At 42.9% G+C, this 12,228-nt stretch overlaps 1 protein-coding gene across 1 annotated transcript in view; it reads right to left on the bottom strand.

Annotated features, from left to right (window-relative positions):
• The window catches only part of LOC308296680 (protocadherin-15-like), a gene marked incomplete at both ends in the record, with an annotated part of 437,702 nt that overhangs the window by 246,920 nt on the left and 178,554 nt on the right, over nucleotides 1-12,228 (bottom strand). The window contains one exon of the mRNA XM_080740008.1: nucleotides 6,080-6,159. Within this exon, the coding sequence (XP_080596134.1) occupies nucleotides 6,080-6,159 (80 nt within the window). The remainder of the gene's footprint in view (nucleotides 1-6,079; nucleotides 6,160-12,228) is intronic.

The following is a 12,228-nucleotide window of genomic DNA, read 5'->3' as shown; positions in this document are numbered from 1 at the left end:
TCCAGCGACAGTTCAGATATCGTCGTTGTCGGGTGAAAATCGTTCATTTTGCATTTATCATTCTATAAATGATTTAAACTAGTGAAAACAGCCGATCTACAAGCACACAGAGGCGTTGTGTGCTTGTAGATCTGCTGTTTTCACTACTTTTGTGTGACGGCCTTGTATGATGAAGCAGGGCTTTACTTTGCAAAAGAACGTACACATTTGGAGATACGAGGTTTCCACCCAACAACGACAATATACTAGTGTTGTTGCTGCTCTTATACCACCATTATTACTGGGGTTGGTGGGGGCCAGACAGTAGCCCCCCGCGGGCCGCAAATGGCCCGCGGGCTGCCTATTGGGGAACCCTGTTGTATGTTATGTGATATTGTGAGATTACTGTCATGACTCTATACCATGTTATGTTGATTGTTTCAGAACCACATGCACAAAGGAAATTAAAATACCATTCTGGACATCCTGTGTGTTTTTGGTGATTACGCCTACACACTCAACACCTATCCATTTTAACAGTAACAATGTACCATTATATTTCCAAATAGTACCCCAGGCGTTTAATACACAAAATCAATTTGGACCCGGGCATTTAAAAGGAACCAGGTGGCTATTTGTAACAGCCATTAATTTTTTTTGCATCGGCCTGCACTGGGCCATTTGGTTAACCCAACAACGACTCTACTGCCTCCGGCGCCTGAAGAGGTTCAGAGTGAGCGGCTGAGCGCCCAAATCCTCAGAGCGTTCTTTTTATTTTTCCTCATTTTGCTGGGGAGGGGACCCCCTTCCAACCCCTCTCAAGGACCCGTGGGAGTCCCCGGACCTCACTTTGAGGACCACTATATTTTACACAAAACATTAAGAGGATTAAAACCACAGAAACGCATATAAAGGGAACATCTGAATACGATTAAACATTTTTATTAAAGCGCCAAGAGAATAGGAGACATGAATACGCTCAAATAAAACAAGATAATATGAGAGTTCCTTATTATGTGCAGCACAAGAAATAAAATGAAATACAAGAATGAAACGATAAAAGGCAACGGCCAACAGAGGAGTCCTAGGCTCTGATTTATATCCAATTATCCTGCGGTTCATCGTGCTCAAAATAGGCTATTTAAGCTTTGTACTGCAACGGCAGATGACAACGGCAACCGGAAATGATCAGCGCTCGATAGATAAACCTGCCGCCGCAGCAGCCGTCTCTACTACGGCAGAGTCTACCTTTCCACGTAGCGTCTACAACGCCTGCTGCGTAGACGCGTCGCCATGGGAACCAAAGCGTTCAGTAAAAGGGGTGGGACCCTGTCGCCGTCTGCTAATCGCCCTAAACGGGAGATAAGCGACCGTCAGGTCGCATCCACAAACTTTAGAAGGCACTAGGCAATCAGGAGGGAATATGGGAAATGGGACAGATCCATGTTGATGACATGACTTTAGTGTACCGCTTTGCGTGATTTTAGCGCAAAATATGTAGGAGCAGTGTCCAAAAATGTCTTTTAAAAAAAATCGGCCAGGTGGCGCTAGATGGGACAGATGCATTTTGATGACATGACTGTAGAGATACGGTGTAACGCCTTGCGTGATTTTAGGGCAAAATATGTAGGAGCAGTGTCCAAAAATGTGTCTTGCGAGAATCGGCCTCATGGTGGCGCTAGAAGAGGGCCATGTGAGAAATGAGGGATGGAGGTTGTGGTTTTGCAGCCAAGGAGTGTGTGTGTGTGTGCGTACCGTTCTCCATTTCTGTCTAATAAAATAATCAATCAAAAATACGGTTAGAATACAGTGATATGAGGTTTCTGCCCGACAGCAACCACATCTAGTTTGGAGGGATTTACGACAGCAGAGGCAAGCAACAATAGCAACAGCTGTCCCCAATCACGGTGCTGTTGTCACAGTGTTTTGTCTGTGACGGGTTGTGCCGCCCCGTGCAACTGGAAAAGTAATCGCCTCTGTATAAAAAATAAATAAACGAAAACACCTTTCCAACACGGCGGAGCAGATTAAGAGAAAACAAAAGGCAAAGCAACAATGCGTCTGCCTCCGACGTCGCCACCGCGCCCACGGCGCGGCGGCTGCTGGGGAGACAGCGGAGCGTGGCACAGACGCACGGCACAGAGAGCTGTAATCAATTAGTATAGGAGACCGTCGTCTGGCAGAGAGTCTCGCTTTCTCAGTCTATCCACGTCTCTCTCTCTCTCCCCCATTCAGTCATTCATTCACACATATTAGGGCCTCCTTCTCCCCCATCCTTGTTTACTCACGCTTATAGCGTACTCTTTTCTCTGACGGTAGCTCCTTTGAGGGAAAACCTGTTCGGTTGCAGCTCCGCAGTTTCTTTCACTTTCTCCTTCATTCTTAATTTTTTTTACACTGTATGTATATTTCACAGTTAGTTTGAGATTCAGTTAGATTGAGAACAGGAGCGCTCGTCGTGCGGCGCGGGGCGGAGCAAGCGGTCGCTTTGATCCGCAACAACGACAACGAGACAACGTAGCGTCGGCAGGATAGCGCCTCACCCCACAGAGGTTATGGTTAGGGTTAGGGTTAGGCATAGTTTTACTGAGGTTAAGGTTAGGGTTAGGGCTAAACACAGATGAGATAGGCTAGTAGATAAACAAATAGTCGTCGCAGACTGCACAAGTGAATGTCTGTTGTCGCCATCGCGTGGTCAATATGCAGAATTATACAGGTGTGTTGATAAGTAACTATCAAAGTGAATTGATCCAGGTGGTGGTAGGGGTGTGTGGTGAACTACAAAACGAGCTCGCTTACCCCAATCTAACTGAGTTACCCAAACTAACTGTAACATATATATTCTTTGTGCCATTTATTTGGTGTACCTTGCTCTTTACTGTACACTGTTATTTTTTTTCTTTTCATACTAACTTCTGTGCTGCCTCCGGGCGACTGGTTTTCCCCCTTGGGATAATAAAGGTATATCTATCTATCAATGTATCTATCTACTTAGGGTTTCTGAAGCTTGGGAGTCGGGTCCCCCAGGGGGGCGTCCCCAGATGACAGTGAAGTAACAAATTAACCTTTTTAACTCATTGACTGCCAAGGCACGAGTTATTACAGTACTCCCAGGCTGCCACAGCCCGAGTTTCCCGAGTTGGAAGCCATTTTGAAAAAAAAAAAAAAAAAAAAAAAAAAACATTTTTTTTTCAAAAAATTTTTTTATAAAAAAATTTCTAAAAATGCCTCAAATGTATTAGGCATGATCGCAATTGCGAAATTGCATGTTTAGCCCCATAACAAACACATCTTTCAAAATGTCAAAAATGGCTGTTTTGTCTGACTTTGAAGGCTTGTATCTCATGAATGCCTGAACGGATTTCCAAGCGGATTTTTTTGTTTGAAAGCTGTTAAAAAGTACTACACATATGGTGCATGATCTAGGCATGGGCGTGCACGATCCGTGCACTAAAAATTGATCCGTGCACTAGAAATTTAGGAAGGTGGCAGTGTTTGTTTTGTCTGACTTTGAAGGCTTCTATCTCATGAATGCCTGAACGGATTTCCAAGCGGATTTTTTTGTTTGAAAGCTGTTAAAAAGTACTACACATATGGTGCATATATGGTGCATGGGCGTGCACGATCCGTGCACTAAAAATGGATCCGTGCACTAGAAATTTAGGAACGTGGCATCCTGGTACTTGGCGGCCATCTTGAAAAGGGAATTCAATGAGTTAATTGCTCAAAAAGGAATACAAACAAGACGACCATTACGCCATCGATAGTAATCAACAAACTATACTATAAAAGCTGGTGAAACATTGGCCAACATTGCCAACAAATACAAGAAAGAGGAGATCTACAAGCCCACAATGAGGCATCTGTGAGCTAGTAGTACAGTAGTAGATCTGCTATTTTCAAAATGTCTATCTGTGGAATCGTAAATGTAATGCCTCGACTCGTACAATTCCAAGTGCTTGTCAGAGGGTGTGTGTGTGTGTGTGTGTGTGTGTGTGTGTGTGTGTGTGTGTGTGTGTGTGTGTGTGGGACAGTTCAAATATGATTATTTTGGTGGGTCAAGGCCTGAAAAGGTTGGGAACCACTGACAACAACTCATAACAAAGAAATATCATTTAGTTTTTCCCCAGACATTGGGTCGGGGCACAGTGTTTGGGCAAATGAACAATTTTGTATGGTTCGGGAGTAAATGTCCTTTTCTTTTTTTTCACCCTAAAATGTTCTTTCTTGGTCATTATCATTGCAAAAACGACCTATTGTGAGCTTGTAGATCGGCTAGTTTCACAGCTAGATTTGAAGAATCTAGTCCCATATTGCACTGATAAGAGCAATGGTCACCGAGTGATGGCCATTTAGAGTGTTAAAAACTCATTCTGTGCCAATGACGGTTTTTGACGTTTTTTTCTCTGTTTGTGTGTTCGCTCCCTTGTTTAGCTGATTGAGAAAATGTGTGTTCATGTGTGTTCATTCTAGTGGATGGACCCTTTTTTTCATTCAAACAGCTCTATCTCTGGAACCATTTGTCTGATTGACAACATTCTTTTTGCCACTGAATCACAACAACTGTGTCTGTTTATGTGGGGGAAAAAATTATATTTAAAAAAAATCATTTTTTTTCATTGCATAGTAAAGAAAAACATACAAAATCCTGGCACAGCTACCTTGGAGCCATTTTGGCATTTGGCACAGAATGAGTTTTAAACACTGCTGTAACACTGCTGTTTAGTGGCTCATATTTATTTAGATTTTCTGCTTTTGTTTTTTTCCCCCCTCAACAGTGTTTATGCCAAGTTCAGCGCAGACAGCCCCTTATGAAACTATTGTCACGGCAGACCACTGAACAGAGTTTGGGGTGAGTCATGGTCTGAGTCTATAGTTCAGGAAGTTCAGGGGCTGAACGTGTCCAAGCGGTGAAAACGCTCCAAACGCAATTACTCCATCACTCACTCTGACAATCGGTATCATCAGTGGGAGGCTGATGACAATGATTTCCTCTGTTTAATAAGGCCTAGAATTATTGACTTCTTTAACTACTGAAAAATAGCAGATATACAAGCTCACAGCGCGGCACCGAGTGCCGCGCTGCGAGCTCGTAGATCTGCTATTTTTGAAAAATCGTGAAAATTTGAATTTTGACCCGATTCTATAAGTGTCTTTTGAATCCTTCTAAGGTTTTTTGAAAAACCTACGTTTCTATGTCAGCAATCTGGCCTGCCATCGTCAAAGAAAAGGTCCCTTTCACTTAACTGGAGCTCAGTTAGTCTGTTCTTGAGAGACTACTATGTCAGTGGTTCACAAACTTTTTCATGTGAAGGACCCCCCAAATTATATTTATTTGGCCACAGACCCCCATCTCAAAATATTTAGTTCCAGGGACCCCCCAGAAACAAAATTTGAGATACAAACGTTCGCTTTAAAAATACATATGTTCAAAGATTTGCACACATTTTCACAACTTTTTCAAAAATAGCAGATCTACAAGCTCGCAGCGCGGCACTCGGTGGGTTAAACCCTATGGGTTAAAGGCTCCCGTCCGAACCCCCCATCCTCCCGTTCTCCATCTCTTCCTCTCGTCTTTTCTTTCAGGCGCTAGATTCCCCCCCCCCCTCCCATGTCGAACACGGCGGGGGGGGGGGGGGAGAGGACAAAGGACTCTCGGTTACATGTCATTACTCTTTGTCGAAAAGCGGCCCCTTCGCTTTCCAAGGCTTTGCACTCAACAGAGCAAACATGAAAAGAAAAGAGCTAATCAAAGATTAAGAACGGGTCAAGTACGTCTCCTTTTGTCAGGGCTTCCTTTTAGGTCTGATGTTCCATCATCCACATGGGCCACTTTGATGAGCCAGCCAACCGTTTGCTTCCAGACTCTTCCATAAAGGCCGCCGACAAAACTCTGGTGCCTCTCGCAAAAGATGTGAGAGTTTCCATATTAGACCTCACGTTGATATAACAGTTTGCCGACACAAGAACTCGCTGGGGAAATCAGGTCCCGATCAAGCGAAGCACTTTTTTTCTACTACTCATTTCAAGACTAAAACAATACAAATGCCAAACACGACACAAGTTGACTTGACAAAACAAAACAATGTGATGAACTTACTTTTCAGTGAGGTTGAAGGTCTTCTGGGGGTCGCCGCTGATGATCTTGTACGTGATTGGGTCGTTCTCTCTGTCGGAGGCCTAACAGACACAAGGGGAAACCTGAAGGTCAAATCCTATCACAGCTCTAGGCTGCCATTGATCTCATGATGGCCAGCTAAACAGTTTGGATTAGGGGATAAATCCATAATACCGTAAATTCTCTTATAGTAACCTGTGCTTTTATTTGTCTCAAGAGTAGCGGGCATCAGGCTTTTATTGAAAGGAGGCCTGTATAAGAGGGAAGGCCTATATTCCTATTTTTTCAAAAAGATCAGAATGAATAAATCAACATTTTGTGTCAGTTCAAACCCAGTAAAATGTACTGGGTTCATTTATTGAAACCAAGTAGGCCTACTGTATGAAATAAACAGTGCAGTTGCAGGTGGACACTGGTCATTTTTAACTTGACAGTCAAGTTAAGCTGCAAATAACAAAAACATGGTATTTCCTTCAATAACAGTAATGCAGCAGCTTGAGCTTATATGAACAAAATGAATCAATTTAGTGCAAATTAAAACTTCAACGGGCAGACAGACAGACAGACAGACAGACAGACAGACAGACAGACAGACAGACAGACAGAAGGAGAGAGAGAGGATGAGGATGACAGGAAAAATATAGAGACAAACATCTTATTGCCTCAATCACTCACTGTTGACTAGATGTCCTTCACACTGGGTTGTGTTTGTCACACATTGAATGAATCAACTCTAAACGTTGTGGCTACATCTCCTAGCTAAACTTGCCTCTGTGCTCTGTGTTGTTGTGTTGTGCTGCAGCACACCAAAGAAGGTCTCAGCAAGAACAGTCACCAACGTCATTTTAGGCTCCATGGCCATCCGCCATGACACTTTGGGTGGCGGAAGTGCCACCCAAAATAACATTAGCGTCTATGAGCACTTCGTCACTTCCGCCACCCAAAAAGTGTCATGGCGGCGTCCCATGGTGTGCCAACTTCCGGGTGTTGTCTGTTCCTGCCTAACCTTCCTTGCAGCACACCAGGAAGTAATTTGGGGTCAGGAGTGGCCGGGTCATGCGGTATAATAGTAAACATCGCCCTCTAGCGGCCTGTATTTGAAGGCAGGTTTTTATCTGCTTCTTTCAATGACACACCTGGACATTAAAAAAGGCCGGTCTTCAATTGAATACACTATTTGAGGATTTACGGTATGCTTATATGTACTCAAAACTCTTAAAGAGGGAAAACGTGTGTTTTGCGTGTGAGGGCCAAATGTCCCCACAAGTATAGAAGAATCTGAGAAAAACATAGACCTTTGTGAGGACAATTTTCCATATCCTCACAAGAGAAATGGTTAGATTATTAGGAAAAATACAGATCGGGGTTATGATTAAATGTAGGTATTTAGAGGCTATAGGTTTAGGAGTTGGGGGTATAGGAATATGCCGTATTCATACTTAGTTGATGAACACCGGTGACAATATGTACTGCAATGCGTTGCGAGTTTGTAGATAAGCTATTGTCGATGCGTGTGACACCTGCACAACCAAGTATACAGTAACTCAGGCTTTTAGTTTTAGGACAGGGTTAGGGATGTGAGGGTTCAAGTTTTTAATTGAAAATAATTATCCTATCACACAAGGAGTAGTACCCCCTATCACACAAGGAGTAAATCTGAGGACCCCCTAGGGGTCCCGGACCCCCTGTTGAAGACCCCTGTTTTAGGGTAATAAGAACAACATTGTAATTCAGTAGCCTGTAGAAATCGAGTTTGACCCGATGAAGAGCCTCGGCTCCAAACGTCGTCATTAAATGACATTGGAGCAGATGAGTGAGCATGTGTTGCGCTGCGACGCGTTGTGAGCTCGTACACCAGCTATTTTCAGCATGCAACCAAGTGTAGAACCAGGCATTATGACGCCCTCAAGGCCTGCCAAAATACATTTCTGTTGACAAGATCAAATGTACTGTAGATTTAGTAATTTAGACTAAAACTAGACTAAATCTAAACATTTTAGATAACTAAATGGCATTTTATTCAAAAGACTATGACTAAAACAAAATCAAGATTTGCTGTCAAAATGAACACTGGTGAGATCTATGTTTTGGACGTGTCCAACACCGTAGGACTTCAGGAAGTCTGTGATTGATACACTATCTAAAGTTCTTCTTGGGCAACCACTTGACCATTCTCCCTATATTGCAATATTTGGCACTGTGCCCGCCGGAGGTGTCACTAAGTAATGTCAAGGGTAATGTCTTGTCTTGGCCTTCTGTACGTTGTTGGCCAGAAAAGGCTGATACTTTTTAAATGGAAAGAACCGCTTCCTCCCACTTACTCGCATTGGGTTAGAGAGGTTATGCAGTTCGTTAAGTTGGAGAGAATTGGGTATTCTCTTCGGGGATCCATTTCTAAAGTTTGACACAGCCTGGCAACCTTTCCTGTCATTCATAGAGAGCATGGAGGCAGAAACTGTAGCTGCAACATAGTGCAGTTTTATTTATTCTGTATGTTATTTCTTTTTTGTTTCCTTTCTTTCCCTTGAACTGCACCTACTGTATATAAATATATATATACATATACTGTGAAGTCTTTAATTATACCAACATGTTGCACATTACAAAATGTTGTTGTACAGTAGCTAGTACGGAAAAATAATGCCATTGGTGTATACAATATACCAAACTTTATGCACATGTACAGCTGAGGATGCTTTTTACATTCTCTTTGCTCTTTTGCACTCTTTCTTTCCTAAGCCATTATTACTTTTATTTTTATCTTAGATGTGTTGTGTTTTTTTTTGTTGTTCTACCACTGCATTGTCTGAAGGAAGCCGGACAAAAATACGTTTTACTCTTATGTACCTGTACAAAAGATAACAATAAAGTACAACCTTAAACCTTGAACCTTGATGTGTACATGTTTTGTCTTTGTCCTGTGTATTTGTTTTTTTGGTTACGGGTCTGAGGGGTGGGTGAGGATTTGTATGTTCTTTGTATGTTATTTGCATAGAGGAAAATAAATGTCACGACCATGAGAAATGTCGTAGCTTGTCTCCGTCTGTGTCAGTCCTTCAGTCAGTCAGTACACATTTTTACAGTCTATTGGTTCCCTTGTCACTGTGACATCACTCTGACACACTGTGACATCACTCTGACACATCATTCTCTGATGTCACTATGATGTAGGGGAACCACTCTTAACAGTATGGGTTTGCTGCTCTGACATCACGCTCTGGCTTCATGTCCCTTTTATGCCCATATATTTTATGCCCATACATAGTCGACAATGTGATGTCAGAACATGCCCATATCATATGGGCATTCCCCGATCACACTTGCAAATTAATTACGTCCTTGTCCGATCTATGCCCATATATGGAGATCCCTTTCCCGATGTCATCAAAACTCATTTGCTGCCAAAAACGAGGAACCCGAGAATTTCGCGATGTACCTCCCTGCCATGCCCGAGGAACCCAAGAATTTTTTAAAAAAAAAGAAAAAAAAAATTTTTTTTTCAAAAAAAAATTTTTGACCCCAAAAACGATAGTAGGCATGATAGCGATCGCGAAATCGCATGTTTAACCCCCATAGCAACCCCATCTTTCAAGCATGGCAGCCATTTTTGTTTACATTATAGGAAAACATAGTGGCTGTTAACTCATGAATGCCTGAACGGATTTCCATTCTGATTTTTTTGTTTGAAAGCTGTGAGCAATGTGGACACACGTGGTGCATGATCTAGGCATGGGTGTGCATTATCCGTGCACTACTGATTACATGGAAGTCTATGGAGACTCATGGCAGGATTGGAGTACGAAGGTATTGTTAAATGGCAGCAAGTGAGTTAAGGGGATCTGGGAATGCCCATATTTGGTAATGCCCATATATGGGGATGTTCTTCCAATCTCAACAGGCACTGTTGAGATTGGGTAACTGGTCCGATACGCATCGCTGGCCAGATTGTCGCCCTGAGGCGTCTTACTAGTAATAAAAATCACACCCAATGTGAAGTGAGTGGTGGTCGTGCTTGCATAACGTCTTCAGACTAGGATTTGAGTCTAGGATGTACAGGCTATGCTACACACACACGTTTTGCTATGGCAAAACGCTGAGGAAAAAGGCTACTACACACACACGTTTTACTATGGCAAAACGCTGAGGAAAAAGGCTACAGACACACGCACAGCCACTCTATGGAGCGGTTTACCACCACTCAAAAAGACCTTGATAAAAAAAAATGAACACTGGTGTGAAAATGATCAGGGGTGTTTAACCTGCAGGTTGAGCAGTATGGCTCCTATCCTCATGGCCTCCAGTTGGTAGCTGAAGAGGGGGAAGTATCTAATAGTATCTAATCTCATACTCTACCTGCAGGTTGTGGCTCCTATCCTCCAGGTGGTAGGTGAAGAGGGGGAAGTATCTAATAGTATTCTAATCTCATACTCTACCTGCAGGTTGACCAGTATGGCTCCTATCCTCCAGGTGGTAGGTGAAGAGGGGGAAGTATCTAATAGTATTCTAATCTCATACTCTACCTGCAGGTTGAGCAGTATGGCTCCTATCCTCCAGGTGGTAGGTGAAGAGGGGTAAGTATCTAATAGTATCTAATCTCATACTCTACCTGCAGGTTGACCAGTATGGCTCCAGAGGGGGAAGTATCTAATAGTATTCTAATCTCATACTCTACCTGCAGGTTGACCAGTATGGCTCCAGAGGGGGAAGTATCTAATAGTATTCTAATCTCATACTCTACCTGCAGGTTGACCAGTATGGCTCCAGAGGGGTAAGTATCTAATAGTATTCTAATCTCATACTCTACCTGCAGGTTGACCAGTATGGCTCCAGAGGGGTAAGTATCTAATAGTATCTAATCTCATACTCTACCTGCAGGTTGACCAGTATGGCTCCAGAGGGGTAAGTATCTAATAGTATCTAATCTCATACTCTACCTGCAGGTTGACCAGTATGGCTCCAGAGGGGGAAGTATCTAATAGTATCTAATCTCATACTCTACCTGCAGGTTGACCAGTATGGCTCCAGAGGGGTAAGTATCTAATAGTATCTAATCTCATACTCTACCTGCAGGTTGACCAGTATGGCTCCAGAGGGGGAAGTATCTAATAGTATTCTAATCTCATACTCTACCTGCAGGTTGACCAGTATGGCTCCAGAGGGGGAAGTATCTAATAGTATCTAATCTCATACTCTACCTGCAGGTTGACCAGTATGGCTCCAGAGGGGTAAGTATCTAATAGTATCTAATCTCATACTCTACCTGCAGGTTGACCAGTATGGCTCCAGAGGGGTAAGTATCTAATAATATTCTAATCTCATACTCTACCTGCAGGTTGACCAGTATGGCTCCAGAGGGGTAAGTATCTAATAGTATTCTAATCTCATACTCTACCTGCAGGTTGACCAGTATGGCTCCAGAGGGGTAAGTATCTAATAGTATCTAATCTCATACTCTACCTGCAGGTTGACCAGTATGGCTCCAGAGGGGTAAGTATCTAATAGTATCTAATCTCATACTCTACCTGCAGGTTGACCAGTATGGCTCCAGAGGGGTAAGTATCTAATAGTATCTAATCTCATACTCTACCTGCAGGTTGACCAGTATGGCTCCAGAGGGGGAAGTATCTAATAGTATTCTAATCTCATACTCTACCTGCAGGTTGACCAGTATGGCTCCAGAGGGGGAAGTATCTAATAGTATTCTAATCTCATACTCTACCTGCAGGTTGACCAGTATGGCTCCAGAGGGGGAAGTATCTAATAGTATTCTAATCTCATACTCTACCTGCAGGTTGACCAGTATGGCTCCAGAGGGGGAAGTATCTAATAGTATTCTAATCTCATACTCTACCTGCAGGTTGACCAGTATGGCTCCAGAGGGGGAAGTATCTAATAGTATTCTAATCTCATACTCTACCTGCAGGTTGACCAGTATGGCTCCAGAGGGGGAAGTATCTAATAGTATTCTAATCTCATACTCTACCTGCAGGTTGACCAGTATGGCTCCAGAGGGGGAAGTATCTAATAGTATCTAATCTCATACTCTACCTGCAGGTTGACCAGTATGGCTCCAGAGGGGGAAGTATCTAATAGTATCTAATCTCATACTCTACCTGCAGGTTGACCAGTAT

This window comes from Nannobrachium achirus (assembly GCF_963921795.1).
Source record: "Nannobrachium achirus genome assembly, chromosome: 13".
NCBI classification, from domain to species: domain Eukaryota; kingdom Metazoa; phylum Chordata; class Actinopteri; order Myctophiformes; family Myctophidae; genus Nannobrachium; species Nannobrachium achirus.
The sequence above is the reverse complement of the archived record's forward strand: the minus strand, read 5'-3'. Positions and strand labels throughout refer to the sequence as shown.